Source organism: Dermacentor variabilis, unplaced genomic scaffold (assembly GCF_050947875.1).
Source record: "Dermacentor variabilis isolate Ectoservices unplaced genomic scaffold, ASM5094787v1 scaffold_12, whole genome shotgun sequence".
Taxonomy (NCBI): domain Eukaryota; kingdom Metazoa; phylum Arthropoda; class Arachnida; order Ixodida; family Ixodidae; genus Dermacentor; species Dermacentor variabilis.
This window is the reverse complement of record NW_027460280.1, coordinates 40958853-40982013: the sequence shown is the minus strand read 5'-3', so window position 1 is coordinate 40982013 and position 23161 is coordinate 40958853. Positions and strand designations below refer to the sequence as shown.

Genomic DNA, 23161 nt, shown 5'->3' with positions numbered 1-23161 from the left:
ACTACCACAGGGATTCAAGAATGCAATCTGATGAATGTGGTAGCTATCTTGTAAAGCACTGCTTGAATACTATGGACACTTAGCAATGTTGCTACTTGGGCTAGTTGGTGATTCATACTGACAGTAAACAGCATGAAAAAAAATATGGAGACGAAAGTTGTCCCATCTGGTTGCTTTTCATCCCCATGTTTTGTTTTGTTTTCACACTCTTTACTGTCACTATGGACACCTTGAATCTAGGTACCAAGAGTAAGCAGGATCTTACTACAGCCCAGGATAGGTTCAGCATCATCAGCTGTGTGTTTGTCAGTTGCTTAAAAGTGCACTTACGCTCAACAAATATGTGTTGTTACTCATGGCACATTTCTAACGCATTCGTTTCAATTATGTGCATGAGAATCCTGTGCTTAGAATACGCATTTCACAAATGTACCTTACAGCGGCAGATTAAGACAACTCATGGTAGCAGCTAGCACATTGCATTAAAGGTTGGAGAGCAAAATTCAAATGGCTGGTTCAAATATACTAATGCTTTCCTTAAGTAACTGCTGGAGTGATCTGAAAGTACTTGCGGTGCTTAAAGGATAAAGTGAAAATCTTTTCTCTGATGGAATCATATTTTTATTTAGACACCCAAATTGTCTCCAAAATTTCCGACAAAATACAAAATTTAAAAATATTGAAGTGTCCAATTTACAGCTGTGTAGGTTTGCAACAAAAATATAGCATAGTTCTTAATCCGTAGCGGATATAATGTCTAAAGCAGTCAAAATTGACATGTGGCTCTAGAATATGCTTCCATGTTTTCAATAGGACTTTTCCACGGCTTGTATAAAAGACATTCGTCTCATATGAAAACAAATTTCGCATGTTTATTTTGTCTGTCTAAATTCGGTGTCATGTGTGGCTGATACCTTGAGAATACCTAGCTATACTTGTTTTTCTTGTCGGGTTAGTGCCGTAAGCTTGCTGCTTCAATTTACTTAAAGTTTTTCATTGTAGTAAATCTTAATTTGAGAAATATTAGGGTGCAAATTAAATGTCAATAAGATTTTTTTCTCTAGAGTGCAACAAGTTTAGTTCAAGCTGTCTCATCAGTTTCCTAATTAGAACATTGCTGTGTCTAATCTGTATTTGCATATGAGATTTGGTATATGGCTTCAGCTTCAGTGTTCTCTTAAGATGGTACATTAGTGAATATGATATGCTGCTGTCATATTTATGTAAAGCTGACTACGTATTAACAGCAGTGATTTGGTGTGTTTGAGAGGCTTGAACAAAAGCAAATATGCAAGCCATTAACTACAAGTAGTAGTTGTAGTAATACTGCTTAAGCAACTGAGCCTGAAGGCATAAACTGTTAGTATTTTATTATATTTAGCTACTCAACAAGAGTAATAATAAATGAACAGTATTTTGTTGCTTAATTGCATTCACTTGTGATTGAGGAGGCCTGCCTGTACAATTTAACACAGCCTTTCACTGCAGCCTCTGCCTACCTCCATGTTCACTTTTTGATGCAACTATGTGAAGTATGGAAGGCTGTCTGCAGGCTGTATCATCAAAATTTATGTTATACATTATAATATCATAGTCTGTTACCAGAAAATATTTCTATATGTAGTAAAAAGCAATCAGGATTACGGTAACTGAAAAAGCTTGTTTCCTTTTTTTTTATTTGCACTTCATTGTTCTTTTCTGATGACATGCTGGATCAGCTCCCATACTGCATGGGATGCATAAATTGTCTTATGTGGGACTGCCTCATGAGCGCACTTGCCTTATTGTCTGTGTCATTCCAATACATAGGGAAACATGACCTTTGGTAGGATAGAAGCCTATGTACGACTAGAACAACTAGGAGAAGGTTCTTATGCAACCGTGTACAGGGGTTACAGCAAGTAAGTACCCTCTCCAACACAGGCATACTACTTCAGTTGCTTCAGTACTGCCTTAAACGTTACTGCACGGTGCATGACAAAAAAGTTTTTGTTAGATGTTTTCCTTTACTTTGCATGCAGTGTGCTAGTTTCTGAACATGGATTTTAAATGACATCACTTCATAAATGTTATTTGAATGCTTTTTAATATTGTAAATTGCAGACACTAAAACAATAACAAAAAATTACTGCAGAGCACTAGCCACATTGTAATTCATTGATGGCAACTTTTTCATTCCATTAATCTACGTCCACCTTTGAGATTTCAAGAGAACTCATTGGGTACATTGTAGTTCACCAGCACTTCACTTATATGCACTGAATCAAGGAATGCCCTGTGAAGCTGAAAAAGGCAACTGTAGTATGATAAACTAAAAAAAAATGCTGAAAGATTAAAGGATATTGAACAGATCGCCAGCTAGCTATGTTCTGGAGTTTTCAAAAGAATGTGTAGCTGTACAGACATAAAAATTGCACTGTGTTAACTTGGCACCAACATGCAAAACAGTCGGATAATGTGGACCAAGGCTTAATATAGTATATGTTGTTAGAGCCTGTCTCCGCAGTTGTCATGGTTATGCTCTTAATAATGTAAGAGCACTAACCACAGCAGTTGCACACCATTGTGCCATTACATTTACCTAAAGCTGCAGGTGCAATGTGGGTAAGAAAGAAAAATATTTTTGAACATATTTTTTCCTACATTTTATACAGAAAAATGCTTTTGGTATTTGATGTGATAAGCCATATTCATCCTTTTTCATAGATGTTAACATGTGTTTCTGTTTTCAGTCTCATGGGCAAAGTAGTTGCACTGAAGGAAATCCGGCTGCAGCCTGAAGAAGGCACACCTTTCACGGCAATCAGAGAAGGTTTTTTGCTTACACTTTGTCCAACCGTGGCACCTGCTTGTGCCTGATCAGTGGCCAGCAGGAGCCATACACTTTGAATTGTGTGTCTAGTCCCTTCCTTATGCCAATGAATGTTTTTCTTTTCAGCATCATTGTTGCGGGGTCTAAAGCATGCTAATATAGTGACACTTCATGACATCATTCACACTAAAGACACACTCACATTTGTATTTGAATATGTGGTAAGTGTGGCAGTTTTGTTTCTTCAGTCAACTTTAGTTGTGTGTATTCTTTAACATTACTAACCTTAACTTTTCTTGCTGCTCTTTTTTTCCGTTAGCACACAGACCTTAGCCAGTACCTTGAGAAGCACCCCGGTGGGCTCAACCCCAAGAACGTCAAGGTAGTACCCCTTACTATTTTAGTTGTTCTATATTGTATTATAGATAAGGCCCTTCATTTTCTAGTTAGCCCAACCTTGACTTTTACCTGATTCTTGCACCTGAGCTAGTTGTATTAAAATAGGGTTAAACTCAATTTCTGCCCATACAGACATTTTTATACAATATAATGAAGTCCTTAAACAATGTCTTTATGCTGTCATTTATATAACGTAGTTGTGAAGTGGCAACTGCAACCACAAAATTAAGGTCTTGATCATGGATGCACTGCATTTTTAAAGCATCTTTGATGGCAGATATCTAAATCCTTAACATAATCAGAATTTATTCCAAATGTATATGCCTTGCAAATTCACCAGCTGCAGTTCTGAAGTTGTAATATGGGTCGTAAAGCTATTAGTTAAAAACTTAATAATTTTTGTAATTAGTATATTATGTAAGAATACTTGTTGCTTGGCTTATTGCCCGAAGACGCAAGCAAGGGCAGAAAAATGTTTTAGGACAGAAAAGAGCATCGCTTGCAACTAGTTTATTGAAAGCAGACAGGATCATGTTTGTAGGCGAAGGTAGTCATCTGCGCACATATATTTGTGCACAATACTCAAACAAGTTTTTATTTATCCAATCATACAATAAGGGAAACGCAGTCAAGGGCGGCAGAAGACTAGCTGGATCGCTGAAATCAGGAAATTTGTGGACACTAGTTGGAATCGGTTGGCGCAGGACAGGGGTAATTGGAGATCGCAGGGAGAGGCCTTCGTCCTGCAGTGGACATAAAACAGGATGATGATGATGATGATGATGATGATGATGATGATTCATACAGTGCAGAAACTGTCGTTCAGTGCTACTTAATGCCACAGATGTATCGCTGACACAGACATCACGTTTCATGTTGATGGAATAGACCTCCATTAATTCCCGTGGCAGGGGATCTTTAATAAGAATGCAGATATGGAAAAGATCTGGCTCATAAGTGCAGGAATCACAGCGCATAGATAAATGTGCATTAATCTTATTCTTGACAGACAGCTCGTGTTCCCTTGCCCTATCATTGATGCAACAACCTGTCTGGCCAATATACACCCTGCTGCAATTAAGGGGAATTCCATACACCACACCAACCGTGCAAGTCACTTACGGCCTTGTACGCTCTTTCCTGTCCTAAACCTTTTTTTCCACCCTTGGTTGTGCCTTAACTTTGGGGAATACCATATTTACTCTAATCTAACGTGCACTTTTTTTTCCGATAGAACAGATCCAAAAATTGCATGCACGTTAGAATCAAGTATGACCCTAAATCTGTGTTACCGTACCGTCATCGGCATTTCAAAATGGCCTCCTTGTACGCACTTCAAGGCTAGCTGACATAGCTTCCTCCATGTGCTGTAGCACGTGAGCTTAGGCTAGTCCACTGTCCATCTTCCCAATTTCTGCGTTTGCTCTATCAGCATGAAAGTGCCGACTGCGAAGACATGCCGAGTTCATCACGATGCAATTACCAGGAAATTTATCATGTGTATGGAGAAGGACGGAAATCAGGCCGCATCACGGGTGTTCAGAGTTCCCGAAACTTGTGTGCGGGACTCGTGCAAACAGGAGAGGCATACTTTGGTAGCTGCTGCTCATGGCGCAGCTGCTCATGGTGCTGCTCATGGCGCTCATATCTTGAAAGTGATCTACAATAAGACTCTACGCATCTAGGTGCACTGTGCTTTGTTCTCGTCGCTTAGTTCACATTGAACTGAGAGGCTGCGCAAAGGTCAACTCGCTCGCTCCTACTGCCGCACTTTCTCACTCCCGTGTTTTGATAAAGTGTTTCTGTGGTCATTGAGTGAGACATGTTCATGTTTGCCTGTGCGCGTGTAGCACCACGCTTGTTAATTTAGTTGGTAAGCAAATATTTAAAAGTTTAGATGGCCAATACAACTACTATCCTTACTTTTTGTATAGCTGTCTACTAATTTGCTATTGCAATCGATGCTTCGCTTTTCGGAAGAAACTGCCACTTTCTTTATTTATTGCAACTTTAGTGCATTGGGAGTAAATCTTTGCTTTTCCAAATGAGAGAAAGTTGTATTTCTGTAATGAATGAGGTGCACGGTAATGTAAAAGACTTTTCTTTCTTTAGGTCACGGCAAACGGTGCACGTTACAGTCGAGGGCGTTTTTTTCTTTTTGCTTCTTTTTGCTCACGGAAAACGGGTGCGCGTTACAATTGAGGGCGCATTAGAATTGAGTAAATACAGTAAGTCTATATGTATTTAGATTTTGATTGCAATTAACGCCCGTCTCTTAGAGGAATCCAGCTCAAGGACTAGAATTCTGCTATCTGCCACAGGTGATTTTTTGAAAATTCTGTAGGGTGTAAAAAAAAAAATGCCTGGTATATCTTTGGTGCACAGGTGCGTTGTCATTCTTTATTATTTTTTCATAGTCGCAGGCTTTCTTTTTACGTCGGGAAAAGACCACAAAAGACCTTGGTTGCTTTAAACGCTACTATCGGTCGTCTCTCAGCATCCTCCACAACTCTTGCCTTTACTCCTTATCAATTAAGTTAATTAAAGGTAAGCTGATTAAGCTAATTTATTATTTTTGCACAGTAAAAAAATATACTCGTGACTAGCATTAGCAACACCCATCAACCCATGGTAAGCACTATTCATGTAAGGCCCTCCGTCATTTAATTCTTGATGTCATTTAGTTAGGACAGGTGGTATATGTGAAACTGGCTACAGTATGTGACAAATGAACTGGAGAAAAAGGATGCAAGTTGGAAAATGCTTTGTTGAAACGACCTTTGGTAGCTTTTTGTGGACATGAAATAATGTATGTCCATCAAGAGTCACTTTTGTCATATTGGCAAAAACCCAAATTCAGGGGTGGCCTAAAAGTAAACAAAAAACTCATATTGTAGATTCTTGGCTCAACAAATATAGCCTTTCCTCCTTGCCTCCAGAATTCATGATATGAAATCTGAAAGTGAAGAGTCCTATACATAGACTATCTCCAAGTCAGCTTCGCTTCTCAGCATTCTGCAGCCTTTGAAGGAAGGTCCATGTGTAGCTGCTTATGGTGTATCTAGGTAGCGGTCACTGGTCTGGGAACGAACAAGTCCTACCAGGCGTGTGGCGAACAGACCACTCGTGATTGGACTGGCGTACACATCAACGCAGTGGAAAAGAGCTGACAACAGGACAGAGCAAGAATTTGATGGTGCTTTATGACTGATCGGGCAGCAAGCCTGTGTAGGAGATTATAGTGATCATTCGCGGTCTGAGAGAGAACAACTTGGCTTTTTGCCAGATTGAGTAGCTGCAGTTACTCTGAAGACTCTTCCCCTCCCCCCTCCACACACACATGCCCGCATTTGCATAAGACGAACAAGGGGGGTGGAATAAATACAATAACAAAATCTGCATTTCTCCCCTGTATGATCCAGTCTTGCCATGGACCTGTTGCAGGCCTCGCAACCTGAAAACACAAATTGATGGGGCACTTGGTTCATGCACAAAAACAGCTTTGCAGCCCATCATCCACACCCACAGTAAGCAGTGGCATGTTGCTGCAGCTTAAAGTGATCACGTGCATGGTCACTCTCATGTATGACTGGCAACTATCATGCCAAGCTACACCTAATTGTTGCTTTATTTCCTTCTTAGTAGTGGCTGTGGAAAGAATTTTTGTCTGTGCCAGAAGCTATTGGAAGATTTGCAAAGGGCATGTTGCTCTGTTTCCTCCTAGCTGTTTCTCACAGATAATTAAATGTGTTATTGTTGCTTAATGGTGGCTGTGGAAAGAGTTTCTTCTGTGTCAGAAGCTATTAGAAGATTTGCGAAGGGCATGTTGCTCTGTTTTCTCCTAGCTGTTTCTCACAGATAATTATTTTTTTTCAGCTTTTCCTATTCCAGCTCTTGCGTGGTCTGTCCTACTGTCATGAACGAGTCATTCTTCACAGGTATATGCAGCTTTCTACTTGTTTATGTTCAATCATACAAGGACTCTTTTTGTTAGGAATATTAAGTCTTTTAGCATTGAGCTCTTCTGAATGGGAAAGAGCTTATGTACACATGTTTGAAAAGTTTCATAAATAACAAGAGTGTTAATTTAGAAATTAGTGCCACTATAAAGATTTTTGTTAATTTTGTATTTATATGAAAATTGTGTTATCCTTTTGCAGTTCATTTTGTTTGCAAATGTGCGTCAACTTTCTTAGGACACATGCCATTGTAACATACATACTAATTGTTAATTTGTCGGTTGGATAAAAGAGTTCAGGCAAGCCTGTCATCTGTGTTGTGAAGCTTCACTTGGCACACTCACCATTCTGATGATGATTATGATAAAGAGCATTGTCAGTATATTCTCAGCTCAGGCAGCATGACAGTATCGGAATCATTTGGCAAGAGACATTTGACGATATGTGCTTAAATAGGCACCACAGGACGAGCGCTGCCTGTGATTTCATTGAGGCAATTGTCGTGAGCATGAATGTAGACCCTCCAGGGAGAATGTGTTAAGAGCAGCCTCACAATTGGGCCTTCCTTTGCACTTTCTTCAACCGTCCTGGGAACAAATTTTCTCCAGGATAAAGTGATGTTGTTCTAGTTTTTTGCAGTATGGTCATTTTAACTTAATTTGATACACCTTGCTGTTGCACATAGCATTTGTGAAACACATCACATCTTGCTTCAAATTTTTATAGCAGTAAGTGTACAAAACAGGAAAAAAACATGCTCATTCCTAAGAATATATACTTTCTAAGAATGGATATTTATAACATAAGACAGATTGGATATTGTGTTATATCTATCACCCATGAATTCGATACATCCCTTGTTTGGCCAACCTGAACCACCTGTTAATCATGTCATTTCAAAGTTCTAGATATAGAAACATTGCTTACTGCTTCCATGTGAGAAGATATTATACATGAAGTTATTATGTTGTCTCTTATTCTGTTATCTGTCTTTCGTCTTATTTCCAGAGATCTGAAACCTCAGAACCTTCTCATCAGTGAACAGGGGGAGCTGAAACTTGCAGATTTTGGTAGGTGGCAATGGCTCACTGCTTAGCCTAGGAAGAAAAAGAGGAGCTTTGATTTTAGAACCAAGTTGACCAGTAAGAAAATAAAGCTCAAAATTAGTTGCACTTATAGTGAGTTCCTTGAAGAAAATATTTTGTAGAATGTCTGATACCCTGAGTTCCTCTTCACTCCTAAGTTCCTTCCAGCTCTATAAAACTGGTAGCAAAGAATGCATACTTTACTGCAGGTCTTGCCAGAGCCAAGTCTGTGCCTAGTCGTACTTACTCGCATGAAGTGGTCACTTTGTGGTACCGGCCACCTGATGTGTTGCTTGGATCAACAGACTACTCAACATCACTGGACATGTGGTGGGTGACTACTTCTGTATAAACCATGTTCATAGACTCACTGATTGCTGTTCATGTGCAGTGTGCCATAGCAAACTTCAGTTGGATGTTCTTTCTTTTTGTTTTCAATTGAAACTTGTTTGTACTTTCTTTCTTTTGGCATTGGAATGCTTGCCAACTCCGTGGTCAGCTTGAGGTCTAGTCCTACATAACTACCAGAATTGGTATTCAGCAGTGGCCACAGCTAGTTTTCATGACTCTGGGGGTTATGCATCTTTTTTTACTGTGGAACGTTTTTGTCAATTCAACGTCTGGGGTTTTGTTCAGCTGCAGCATTTCAATAGTGTTTGTGGTTACGTTTAAGAGGTCTTGTAGGTAAGTGTTAGTATATTCTTTTCTTAGAACACATGTCTTAATGAAAACTGGATGCACACCTGCTGGCTTCCAGCTATAGTGTAGTAAAAGTAAAAGTTCTGTAATGAAATGCTGAGAATTCTGCTGGCATGTATGCAGCCGCCTACGTATTGCTCTGTCTGGGAAAAGGGATCGGGGGAAAGAAATGAAGACCGAAAAAAAAGGGGGGAAGCTGGGGGGTAGATTCAGGGTAGTGCTACATTACCATGTATCCTAAATGCAAACACATTAGAAGATAAGCTTAGAGACTGTGTGGTGTGCTTCTTTCAAAAAAGTGTTCTGGTGAAGTGAATTGCATGTACTTCAACAGTCAGTCAGCCATGTCAATAATATCTTCATAATGTGAAATGGTGCCAGGACGTTTTGAAACCACAGTAACAGAGCCATTTAAAATGCAGTCATTCCAGCTGGTTCCAGCTGAGGTGTTTACCATCTCTGTCCCTCCATTTTTCTTTCTTTTAGCAACAAATATGCCAATTTTGAGTGGGAGAGTGTTTATGGTGCATCCTGCATTGTGATAGATCAGCTTGTAGCTTAATTGTTCTGTGAGCTATGGAAGCGCTCACTGCAGCAACAATAACTATGTTATCATAACCAATGATATTTTGACCTGAATTATTGCTCTACAGCAGCAATTAGCATAAGAGAGACTGTCACTAAACCAATTAATGTTTTGTTGTTTAATATTACAGTGTGTGGTGCCACATTCAGTGTACCAAAAGCAGTCGTGCAACTTTTTAAAATTTTATTTTTGCCCAATGACATCTGATTTTAAAATATGAATTACTGTAGAGGTAGCATTCTAGAATTATTTTTCATGAAGCACTCTACACCTGTAAAACTTAGGCCCAAAGTGTGTGTGCTTTGAGGCATTGATGGTACTGAACTGAAACATCCAGGGCAACCGTCACGAGCAAAAGCTTTTTTTGAGATTGCAGCATTGAAAAAAAAGTCTTTCTGCGGTTAAGTCTCAACACCACAAAGGTGTTAATGGGACGTTTGCCACGAGACAAACCACCGCCAATCCCTCGGTGCCTATCCAAAGGTCAATGCATCGTGGACACAGACTCTTGACGGGTCCCACAAAAGGCCCCCACCCCACCATTACCTGGCAGCCTGAGCAAAGGATGAAGAGGAGGGGAACAATGACGACGACCTGGGAGTCACAGTTAATTAGGTGTTTACCACGAGTCAAATCAACACCTATTCATCAACGCCTATCCAGAGGTCAACGCAGCATAGACACCGACTCTTGACAAGCCCCACAAAAGGCCATCACCCGACCATTACCTGGCGGCCTTAGCGAAGGATGAAAAGGAGGGGTACATTGTCAACGACCTGGGAGTCGCAGGTTGCTCCCTTGCCACATAGTCCAAACCAGTCTCTTCGGAGGCGGAGCTACTGCAGAGTGTTGCGAGCATGGGCGTGGTATCGCAACGGAGTCGACGAGTTTGATTTGCTGCTGGACAGTCTCCAGATTCCCTAGTCGACACGCCTAGGGAAGACGACAGGATTAAAAGCGGAGACTTCATGAGTGAGGAGAGAGGGCCTGATATGGACCCGGACATTTAACTTGCTCCCACACTTAGTGGGCTTCGGTAACTGGAGCCATGTAACTAAGCTAAATAAACCTTTTTTCCTTCATTTTCTACAACCTGATGTAGCAGTCGTTGGGCTTCGTGGATTTCTTGCCCTAGCACCACCCCAAGCCGCAACACTGCCACAGATGTGTATCCTACTATCAAGGCTGGCACTTCACTTTATCAAACACACATGCATGCAATTGACCACTCAATTTCAAGCTGCATGCCCGTGGTTTTAGAAATTTTTGCTCATGATTCTGAATATCATATTTTAAAACATGTGAACTTGCTATAATTTCCTTTTTTTCATTGTGCAGGGGAGTGGGCTGCATATTCATTGAGATGATCACCGGTGCAGCCGCATTCCCTGGTGTCAAGGACACAACTGATCAGCTGGATAAAATCTGGAGGGTAAGGTTTTAGTCATGTTCTAATGCACCTCATGTTTACTGAGAAGTTTCAGTAAATTTCGGTGCACTTTGATGTCTAAGCATTTTTTTATTTAAGAATAGTGCTGAAGAGTGCTGAATAGTGCTGAATTGAATATAAACAGTGCCGGCAATATTTAAAAAATTTTGACTGGCTTTACTGCACTTCTAGAACTATGCGTAAAATTATCTTAATATTCAAATACTCACACTGTTTTCCTCAGATAAACAAAACATGGTTGTTTAACAATATGCAAAGATTGGTGAAGATAAGCTAATGTTAATATGTGCCGTCTTCATTCACTTTGAGTGTACTTCATGTTAAGCTGTTGTCAGGTTGCCAAGTAGGACTCTCATTTTAGAGGACTTGCATTAAACACTTTGTTACCAAATGAGAATGTTATAAGTGAATGGTGTTTCTAACAGATTCATATCCTTGGTCATTATCAGTTCATTTTATCTCTCCAGCTGCTCTCATTTCAAGGTGCACCTGCTGAAAGAAAATTCGCTTGGACTTGTATTTGAACAGTTACCTTCCCTCTACAGTTTGACATTGTTGTGTATTGTGCACAGTTTTAAGCTTTTCAAAACTTCTCCATAATGTACACCTTAGCATAAGCTTCAAAAGAACTGGATGCTGGGTGTGTCAGTAATCCATACTTGAAACTACAGCACAAAATTACACAATGCGTAGAAAAAGACAAGAAAGACATGGTACTGAACAGTAGACACGGTCCTGTCTTCCTTTTCATATTGTGTAATTTCGCACTGTAGTTTCGAGTAAGTGTACATATGCTTTGAATTTTTTTAACTGCAGCAGCTTCATTTTTTTATGCCCTTATTATTTTGCTTGTTTTCCTTCCACTCTTTTAATTTAGCATCCATTATATTTCTGTAGTTTTTGTACAAAGTGATATGGTGGCTAAATAGGGGCAAAATAATATTCCTGTGCTAAGCAATATACCATTGCTGTTTTCATCATTGGTGTCACAATGTGCCTGATGTTACAATGACAATTTGGGGCTCCTAAATTCCAGATCCTGGGGACTCCTACTGAGGAAACATGGGAAGGTGTTTCTCGTTATAAGAACTACAAACTTCGTAAGTTCTGCTTTCTTGTCTGTTGTATTTACTGGAACACACTTTTGCAATTGCCCTTTTTGTTCCAGACAAATTTGGCATGTACCCAGGCCAGCCCCTAAAACAAGCCTTTCCTAAACTATCAGAAATACCACAGGCCGATGAAATTGCCAACAGATTCCTCCAGGTACTGCTCATTTTCTTCCAAAGATTCACTTTTAGAAAAGTGGATGTTTTGGTGTAATTAGAGGAAGCAGAAGATAAAATGGCGCCACTTGAGAATGAGGAACCAGCCTCTAGTGTCTGTTAGTTGCTTTTCATTGTCTATTTTTGTCTATTTACATCAGAAAACAATAGGCAGTCAAGCCTGCTTACGTTTAACCAGAACATCTGGAATTAATAAGGCTTATATCAAACAGTAGAAATATATCCCCTTCTAGTCCTTGCGTAGACATTTTGTAATGTTGTGGGCCATTATTTACCTCCCTATCTGCCAACAGATACGATATACAGTTAAACCTTGAGATATCGAAGTTGATAAAATATGCAATTTGCATCATTATATTAAAATTTCGTTGTATTGAAATTCGACCTTTTATGTAAATAAGTACAGTCGCCGATCGATTTTTCTTATAGAAAGGGGCTGTAGAATTATTCGAATTATCAGGCAATAAAAAAAAAGCAAATCTGAATGAGAAAACCATTCATTTTAACGAATTTGGGAGTCTACGACGAATGGTACGGTTTCATGCCATGTCGATGATATCTTCACATCGGCGATACGAATTAAGCGAAGCCAGCCACGCTTGCGCGTGCACTTCACCCCCGCGGCTGATAGCATCGCCCGCACTAGGACAACGCTATCATGAAAAGCACCGGCAGAGGGGAGAGAGAGAGATAGCACTTTATTTACACCCGTCAGAGAGTATGGGTGATCGGGTGAGACGCGGCAGAGGGGAGTGAATGCTTCATCTGCCTCTCACTCCGAGTCACCGAAACTTGAGGTTATACAACTTCCAATAACTAAACATGCGGGAATACAGCTTACATGATGCCATGCCGTCTCGGCACGCCCACTCTTTGTACACGTGGCACATTACCTCTAAAGCAGGGTGTGCGGCTGCTTACGCGCTCAGCCACATTTACACCTATGTGCCTGAAATCGCAACGGTGGCAACATACCCGCTCCCCTCCCCCTCTTTTGCTCGCACGGGAAGGCGGCACTCGTGAAGCCACTGTCTTTCTTGCCTCACCCTTGCACACTTTCATTCGCACCTAAAGCACAAGGCGCACGGCGCGATAGGGTTTTATCGCACCTCTGATTTGAGAGGTGCGTTTGCAAGCAGCCGCTTGTAATTCAATCATTTGACCATCTGTGTCCATGGAAGTTTCCATTTATTGTCTTGGCATCCTTTGCAGCAGAAGCAAAATCTCGTTATATTGGAATCGCATACAAACACGCTTCGTTATATTGAGGTTCTAAATACATGGTGTTCTATGGAAAGCGGTTATGAAAAGTTAAATACTTCGTTATACCGAGACTTTCGCTATACGGAAGTTTGTTATATCGAGGTTCAACTGTATATTGCAAAGAAAGAGCCCTTTTCTTCATGCTGCTTGGAGTCACTGCACTGTACATTATGGCCTCAAATGTTTCTACCAGTGTAATAGATCGTAGATTTTGCTAAAGCATTATATACCTGTAGATAACATGTACATATAACAAATTATATGCATAATAAAAATGATTCTGATTCTGAAAAGAGATGATGTGCACTGCACCATCCTAATTCAGGCTTCAGCAATATGGTTGCGTGGGGCTTTGCTCTCTCCTGCATATACCTGTGCACTGTTGCTGACTACACTGATAACATGCCAAATGTCAGGCCAGTGAGCCTAAGTGCATAATTCTTTCCTGAGTTTCTTGTGGGATAAATTCTAATGAGGCTCTAGCTGCCAAAATTGTTTGCGAGCCTTTAGGATTCTGCCAGGACACAGTTTTGCTTTGATGAAATTGTAAGATTGTGAAGTTTTGCAACTGGAAGTATAAATTCATAATACTAATAAATAATAATAATAATAGTCTTTATTAAATTCGATTAACACCACCGTTACATATCCAGCCTCCATAGGCGACATTGTTTGTGTGCGAGGCTGGCCAGTCGGCAGGTAGTACGAATGCATGTACACAATAGATTAATAGTGCACTAAGAATAATAACAATAATAATAATAAGAAGAATAAGAATCGGTTGGCGCCGGACAGGGGTAATTGGAGATCGCAGGGAGAGGCCTTCGTCCTTCAGTGGACATAAAATATGATGATGATGATGACGATGAAAAATGATAACAAAAATAAAATAGTATTGGAACATAATAAGAGGTTGGTTACTGAGATATTCAATATGCATGCACATATGTGCATGCATATCCCGCCATAGTCCTAAATAGGGCTGCAGTATGTAAAAATAAATAAACAAACATGTATACAAGGTAGATTGCAAAGAAAGACAGTGACAGCAGAGATGACTTCACAATCAGTGTAGCAACAACAGTTTTTGATTAGTAACTCTTGGAAAAAAGGTGCGTAACATATAGGAAAAAATGTACATAAGTGCTTAATCGTGCCTGTCGTTATTACTATTTTCATCTGATTTCAGCTTCAGCCACAGAACAGGATCTCAGCTGTGGATGCTATGCGGCACAGCTATTTTGCAGACATGCCCCCCAAGGTGTATGATCTCCCTGACCGTAAGTACTATGTCTTGCTGTCACATATTGCAAGCTTATTTTGATGCTTAATGTTTGTCTTAGCATATTAGCTTAGAGGCTTGGGTGAGTTGGCCGTGGTTCATAACAGCGGTGTTTACGTAGTGCACGTCGTCTCTGTTGTCTCTGTTCTTCCTTTCCTACTTTCGTGCGCTGCGCAAACACCGCCGTTTGTATATAGTAGATTCACAGGCAAAGTATTACGAGAGCTGTCCCAAGAGTTGAGTTCTTGGTCTGATACAGAAGCAAGTGGCAGCAGCAAATGTGCTCACGTTAATTTTGACATAATCCCTTCTAGTCATGTAACACAAGAACTCCCAGACTTGTTTGCCTCAGGAAGCCCCACCAGCTCTAAGACAGTTCTAAAGAATAGCCTGTGCATCTGGATAGTCTCTTAGTAAATATTCAGTCAATATGAATTGGCCATAGTAGTGAAAATGCTTGTAACCTATTGCAGTGTGGTCACTTTCTGGAACAAAGTAGATGTGAAAGAGGAAGGGGAAATGTGGGAGAGGGACGTGCATAATTTTAGGGCCTCGGTGACCACAAAAAGCACCTCAAGGAACTCAAGAGTTCAGTGGAACCCCCCAAACTTAGCGCAGCCCATGGTGCTTCACTGATTGAATGCCTATTAAAAAAATAACCCTAATTTCCCAAAGAAGGGTATTATAGTCTCTCGTATCACAAGCACTGTAAAAGTGTCAATTAAATTGTTTTTACCTTGAGGAATATAGAAGTTCAATGATGTGAGATCTGGAGGTTTGAAAGTGCAGAAAACCCAGTGGAGTAGATGCAAGGTGTCTCTACAGCATCCTGATTCAATTACTCTGCTTTGATGCCATCCCAAATCTCAGTTAACAGTGACCATCACTTTACATGTTGCCAGAACAGGCCGAACGTTCTTTGGAAGTGGATATGACTAATTTCATTCGCTTTGATGAGACACTGTACTTTCAACTTGAAAGCCATCTGCCCATGTTTTGGCTCTGGTCACATGCTGGTCACATACTGGTCAAGAAAGTTTAACAAAAATTTATTTGAAGAACTGGAAATTTTTTCCGGTTTTAGCTAGGTTCTTGCCTTCAGCATCGGCTAAAGATTGTGCTTTGAAATCCTTGCAGCCTTCAGTGAGGCTCTTCTTGGTGTAAGTGTACTAAGAGTTTGAAAGATTTTAATAAATAAATGTAGTTGAAATATTTCAGCTAGTACTGCCATGATCTTGCAATGACACCCACCACAAGCATCACATCTCTTCAAAGCGTTTGTTTAAACACTATGTCAAGCATTTTCCTGTAATAGGTCCTTGCCATATGTCCCTTGCAATGTGTACTCTTATGTGAAAAGAGGCTGCTTTGTTACTGACACTGCATTTTTTTCTCTCCCATTCTTCTTCCGACAGAGGCCTCCATATTTACAGTTCCTGGTTGCAAACTTAGTCCAGAGACTTACAATCTCCCCATGTCTGTGATCAAGGCAGCGGCCAAACTGCGATGTTAGCTGTGATAGGACGTCCCCATAGCCACCCAGTCTCCACCACCTGGGCGTCGGCACCACAATAGTCACGCCCTTGGGTCACTTTGTTGAAACGTTGACAGGTTTATCCCTGGAGCGCTTTTTTCATTCCTGCCAACCAGACGGGGCAAACTGAGAAGCAGAGACAGCTCGTCCACTGAACTCAAAACAGTTTTTATGAGTGTCATCGTGGTCTTGTTGACTGCCCGCTGAAAACATTTTTAGAGAGGTAACTTATTTAAGGACTGCCGAGGCTCGCCAATGTGTGTGCATTTGTGTGACTGTGTGCTGAGTGTGTTTTGATGTGTGAGCATGTGTTTGTGTTATTAGCACAAGCTGACAAACCAACCCTTGCTTTTCTTACCATTGTGGGATGTCTGGGGGGATTCGATATGTGTTTGCTTCATGCAGTAAACATCAGTTGCGGCTTACTGCAGGGCAACAAATGTGTGACAATTGCCAGTTTTGTGTGCGTCCCACTTACTCTATGCTTGTGCTCATGAGTGAGCCTGAAGTTATCAACCATTGCTGTTTCAGTCAGGACTGAGCACAAAAAAAAAAGCCTTCTGCTGTATTTTCCAACATACAGGCAATTCTGTTTAGGATGTTGGTGCAAACCACATGGCTTTTAAGTTTTTTTATATGTACTTTCCCCTCATATCTAAGTCCTTGGTTATAAAGTCCAGATTTTAGGCTGTTTATGCAGCTTTTTCATATGCCTTTCTAAACGGAAGACTGGAATAGCATAAATTTCAGAGGAAGCACCCCCTTTAGACACAAAATCAAGGGAAAATTAAAAACCATTGCTCGGGTCCACACTCAGTCGTGATGGTAGCATGGAAATTTTAAAGATATCTGCCACTGGTGAGGGGGATGCTTGCTCAAATTCTTGCAGTACTCAAAAATCGTCATGTGAGCAAGGAAACCTGCAATAATGGCAGGAACTTGCCAACATTTCACTCCCATACAATTAACCACGAGTTCAGAGGCACATTTAGTAGCAACGTCAATCTCAGTGGTTAGCTGATTGATGTCTCATTTTTTTAGTTTACGATGTGAAGTAGAAGAGTATATAAGCAGCCCTGCATGATTTTTTAATTATTACCATAGGAAGATAAGAAATTTGAACAAAGTAAAAAACCATACAGCAGTCTGGCAGCCACTAGACATACAGTTTGCATTATTCTGCAGAGGTTTTATTGCAATTCAAACATCCAGTGCAAGAACATAGAAGCTGTCAACCCTCACAGTGCACTTGAATTTGAGAGGGCAACTGGTTGATAGTGCATTTAAGCTTCGTTTCTGTGTTAAGAGCATACTGTTCTTAGAAATTGTGCACTAAATCTTATATCAGTTTGGCCCCACTATTTCTTAATTCAGTATTTGAGGATCGTTCTTGATGCAACAGGCAGTTCTCTTTCATCTTCTTTTGCTCGAATCTCTTGCTTCCTGCTTGATTCTTTGTGTGCTCAGTTTCCTTTTTTTTTTTTTTGTCTTTGAAATAGCAGTTTGATATACAGGGTTTGCAGCAACAAGCAAAACAACCAAGTTGATGCATTGAGAGTCTTCAGCACTTGAATGCTCTCTCCCTGTTCCTTGCATTAGTTTTGCTTAGTTAAGCTCTACCATACTTTATCTGGTCAGCGAAGCACACGTGCAGTTGGTTGTAGGAGTAGTGGTGCACACCCTGTTGGTGTCATGAGCCCGAGCGTTTTTCTATATGAATGCACGACCGTCCCCACCATAGAAGCTCGCTTGCCAATCTGCCCTTGGAGAGCAAATCGATCGAATTGTTTATATGGGGCTGGGTTTTGTTGTTGTTCTTTTCCAATGTATCTGTTCCGTCCGTGCAATTTTCTGGGTTTCCTTTGCACATGCGTGTGTATGCGTATTGCAAATTCTGCTCATTGCCATTTTCGTCTACTGTATCCGGCCTGTGGAGCCTAGGAGCCTACTTGTTGCTTCTTGAGCAAAGCAGCGTGAGTGTATTTGCTAGTGGCATCACTCTTGATCGAACACCCATGCAATTGCTCGTTTGGGCTGCATTACATTCATAGTTACGAGCTGGACTAGGAAAAACCGGACATTGAAAGGTTCTGCAGCCAGAAACTGCCCTCTTTCGCAGTGATGGAGTGCAGTGGACATGCAAGCTGCTGCTAAAGAAAACAAATATGTGTCAGCCAGAGTTTAAGCACAATCTTGTCTACCAAATCTCACTCTCGCACTAATTAGAGCCAGGTCGTCTTTACATTTATTAATGTGCTTTCTTTCTTGAAGTACTGTTGTCAAAAAAATAGAGCAGGGGCTTAGAATCGCAGGATGCATAATTTAGCATTAATATGGTGCACATCTGAACCTGTTATATCGAACCCGGATACTTTGAATTTTTCGTCAAGCAGTGGAGCAGTATTGAGGGAGTGGAGTTGTTTTTGGGCTAGTATGTGCATGCAACAACAGATGCGCAAAAGCAGGCACAATCACATGAAGGGAGTGCAGATAAGTGCATTATGCACCAAACTGAAATGTACATGCCTAACATTTGGTAGAGCAAACAGCCTCCTATAATGGCAAGTTTTTTAGCGTGAGAATTACAAGTGTTGCCTGTCATGACATCTTCGTGCACTAAAGTGACACCCATGCCATCTCGGTCTAACGGTTCTGGCCTCATAACTTGGGAGGGCTAAGTGGAGGAGGTTTCAAGTCAACCTTGCGTCAGTGTGTTTTCATGTGCCCAATTATTTATTATCAAATTATTTTGCCATTTTACAGCGAAGCTGTATATGACTAGAATCCCGGGATTTCTTCATCTCCATATCAAAAACACAACCAATCAAAGTGGCAGGAGCGCGCCACATGCATCGCTGGGTTTCTTGTAGCACCACCAGATGGTGCTTGCCTCCGCACATCTCCGGTGCCACCCTTCAGAGGAAAGAAAAAGAAAGAACCAGAAGGCTCTCCTTAGTGCATAGCGTTCACTGCAAGTGTCCCCGGTAAAAATTTCATTTGCATAAGCTGCAGTCACTGGAAAGCGGCAACAGTAGCATATGAAGCAGGGAGTAACTACTCGTCGCTACGCTTTGATATGTAAAAGAAGAGCCCACATAGCAAGTAGTTTCATTTGTGTTGTGATAGAATTATGGAAAGGCCACACATAGTTGGGACTCCCAAAGAGCAGCTTGAACGCGATGAATGGCAACGGGAACAGCAACGTTAATATGCACAACATGACAATATGCACAACGACGTCGTGCTCAGGCTAGGCTGGATGCAGCAGTTCCTTCCAAAAGCAAGCCACGCACAGTTAGGACACCTGAAGAGCAGCGCGAATATGATGAACGGTGAAAGAAACAGCAATGTCAGTATGCATAATTGTGTCGTGCTCAGGCTTGGCAGGACCCAATTCAAGGCTACGTCACATTGGTCTGTTGGATCAGGCAATACCTCAGCTTCACTGGCCAACCATCTTCACAGCTTGAATTGGAGCCCATTTTTTTTAGAATTTGGTGTGTCAGGTCTTGATTCGGCAATTGGAAACATGGTTCTGGAAAGTGTGTAAATCTCTTCTAGCTAACTTAACAGTGGTTGAACAAGGGACGTTGCTGGAGGCAATATCTTGACAAGGGGATGTTTTCCTGACAAAGTCCCTTATCTAAAGGTTGTCTCCAGCGACGTCCCTTGTTCAATCACTGTTGATCACGTCAAGTCTCATCTTCCTATGAACTTCTCTTGTTTGGCTAGCCTAATTTAGGCACATCACTCGAAGAGGGGGGGGGGGGGTGAGGGGGGGGACATTTTGGGATTGTGACTCTGTATGTAGTCAGTTCCATTCAGAAATTCAGAAAAAAAGTGGCATATCTGATGATAATGCTCCATAATTTCCAAAGTGTGGCAAATGTGGCAAATTTTTCATTAACATAAAACTTGTTGCAGTAACACATTAATCTTTTTTAACACTTGGCATGGAGCACGATAACTTATCAAACTTCATGATGGAATTGGCCATTGAGTGTGAACAGATTGCAGGATGGAACAAGTTTCAGTGAATAACATTTTCTTATCAAGTGGCATGATTGGAGGCACACCACCTCTGTAAATACAGTGTTAAAAATGGCCTCCTGCCAAGTTACTATGTTTGTAAAAGAAAGGCATTCGCAAAAGATTGCTCAGAAATGTCCTGTCTTGTCCTCATGCCGGGCCCTTAATGCCAGGTTATTTCCAGCAATTTGAAAGGCATTTGTGTGCATCTCTAACAATTTAAGCCATATGGCAGGTGCATTGAAACACTTCAGGAGAAAAAAAATGGCTGTTATGGTAGTTTTTGCTCCTCAATACGGTGCACTCAGTGGTCAACGTTTGCATCCAAACTGTTCAAGTGCTGGCTAGAAGTGCACCGTGCAATGTCTACACTGATGCAGCCGAGCACTGCTACCAGTCTGTCCAAGAAAAGGCGCATAAGGTAATATTTCGCATGTCCAAGCCTGAAAGAAGTGTAGGATAATCTAGCTATCCATGGGGAGATGGAGAGTGCCTTCGCTATTGTACCCGCCTAAAAAGGCCCAAGTGGCCCTTTTGATGAATATATTAAATATATTTATTTCATTTCCTTTTGCTAAGACCATATTTGTAACACTTTATTTTTCTTGTTTACTTTCATTTTGAGGTGCTGTCGGTAAAAGTTGTCCTGCGTATGCATTTCGTCGACCGTCCATTGTAACGAGATGCACTCGTGAGAGCTCATTCATAAAAGAACCGGCCGTTTTCCTCGCTCAGCTTTGCCTATCATTTTCCTCCATGTTCATTTCTATTCATGCCTTGGACCGACCACTTCCATGGACTATTGTCACCACCTTTGCACCACGCCCAAAAGCATTATGGGCACCTGCACTGTGCAACATCTACATTGTCTCTAGTCCCAATTTTTCTTGAAGCCTCTCTCAGACTTCCATTGCACAAATGCAATTCAAATGACATCATCCCCTGACATGGTGGTACCTGCCCTGCCTGCTTCAGATTGAATGGGTAGCTGTTTCTAACCCACTTGCCGTTTTCACTGGAAGTGAATTGTTTTGTAGACTTTCACCTCAGCAGCAAAGTTGGGTGTTATCTCAGTGGTCTTCTTGAGACTAATTCTCAATATCGAGGCAGGGAAGCCTAGCCTATGGTCACTCACCAGCAGTTCATAATGTCACTGCAATGAAATGGTAGCACTATCTGTCACTGCTACGGCGAAACACTTCGTGCAGTGACACCATCGTTGTGTTGCAGAGAAATCTGCATCTTTTGAGCCATGTTGACACACGCATGAATTGGCGTTGCTTCAGGCAGAATATGCCAGCAAGTATGCTCCTCTTGTTCATGCATCAACACTCGGATGCATCACATTGGTCTTATAAATATTTCATCACTCAACGCATCCTACATGCGTGAGCTTCTCATAGCTAAACTTCACTTTCATTTACCTGTTTGACAACTCTGCATGCCTCCATCAGGAACAATGACTGCATTGACGAATGGCTGCATTGACGTCAAAGAATTCAACAGAGCTCATAGCTTCTGTGGGTAGCCTACTTCGCTTCAGAATTCAAATAGCATTTTTCTCTCTCTCTCTCTTCCTGGTTGACACCCTGTCACATGAGCACTGCAACATCGATCACTTGATTAGGAGACTTCATGGCAACTAATTCTCAGGAGAGCCATGGGACCTGTTGTGACATTAAGGCACTGGCAGTATAGGGGCAGAACAGCTGTATGGATCGAGAAGCAGGCAGAATGGAAAGCCGCAGCTTCCCCGGGTGCAAACTTAAAGACCATGAAAAGACTGTGCGGTCACTAGTCGCATTCACTTTTTTGCACATGGGTTCTGGCGCCAAGTCTGTGCCAGTGCCATTATCCCAATCTGTTAATGTGAATCTAGGGCTGTTATGCTCAACCATATCAAACTTCAGCTTCTTGTCAAATATGTGGTGCAAGCAGTTATAATCGTTCTCCTCCGCATGTTGTGAAACACTTGTGATAAATGTGACCAAGTATCACATAGGGCGCAACTTTTATACTACATTAAATTACCTTTTGTGGTGGCAGAACTCCCGTGTACCGTGCATTGTGTGCATGTTAAAGAACCCCAAGTGGTCGAAATTTGAGTGCCCCAGTATGGCGTATCTCATAATCATATCGTGGCTTTGGCACGTAAAACCCCAGAATTTTAATTTAGCTTTTGTGCTGGATCGCTAAGGCGTTATGTGCTGACACACATTTGCACCTAATGTGGCTTTGTGCATGGGTGTTCGTTCAAGGAAAGCCGAGCGTTTGCCATGTATAAGGTTGACCATATTCTTCTAGAACATGAGCCTTCACTGGTGCAATTCATCACATAGCTGTAGTGAGATGTATTGCAGCTAGCTGCCTTTTCATTTCTCCTGGGTGCCGTTCATGATGAATCTCGTGTTCTAGTATATGTGGTCGACCCTGTACGTTTAATCATGCACGAGCAAGCCTGGCTGGGCTAGATAAATCTGTCCATGACATTCTAGGGTGGCCTGAAATACCTCTGGTTGCTGGGAGACCATGGTCTATGAGAAATCTGTCTCGTTTGCCATGTGTCTATACGTCGAGGAATTGTAGCCTACACCTTAGCCTGCCCTGCTGTAAACAGACATGTATGAAAAGTGTTGTCCATTGAGTTTCCTACCTGCTGCTGTTATTGAGATACCGTTTTGTGCGAGCGCCTGAAACCTGTATCCTTGTGCTTAGGATGTAGAGCGCTTGTAACGAGTTGCGGTGTTCTCGTTGAGCCCTCTTGATGTCCGTGGGCT

General features: G+C 41.4%; 1 protein-coding gene across 6 annotated transcripts in view; it reads left to right on the top strand.

Moving 5' to 3' along the window:
- LOC142566137 (cyclin-dependent kinase 14-like) overlaps positions 1-20120 on the top strand; it is a 126342-nt gene extending 106222 nt beyond the window's left edge. For all 6 annotated transcript variants that reach the window (XM_075676954.1, XM_075676956.1, XM_075676959.1 and 3 more), the window contains 12 exons: positions 1810-1901; positions 2733-2812; positions 2939-3033; positions 3132-3194; positions 7088-7149; positions 8179-8240; positions 8465-8585; positions 10879-10972; positions 12027-12090; positions 12159-12256; positions 14729-14819; positions 16237-20120. In XM_075676954.1, coding sequence (XP_075533069.1) covers positions 1810-1901; positions 2733-2812; positions 2939-3033; positions 3132-3194; positions 7088-7149; positions 8179-8240; positions 8465-8585; positions 10879-10972; positions 12027-12090; positions 12159-12256; positions 14729-14819; positions 16237-16334 — 1020 coding nt within the window. In that variant the 3' untranslated portion in view covers positions 16335-20120. The remainder of the gene's footprint in view (positions 1-1809; positions 1902-2732; positions 2813-2938; positions 3034-3131; positions 3195-7087; positions 7150-8178; positions 8241-8464; positions 8586-10878; positions 10973-12026; positions 12091-12158; positions 12257-14728; positions 14820-16236) is intronic.
- The last annotated feature ends 3041 nt before the right edge of the window (positions 20121-23161 follow it).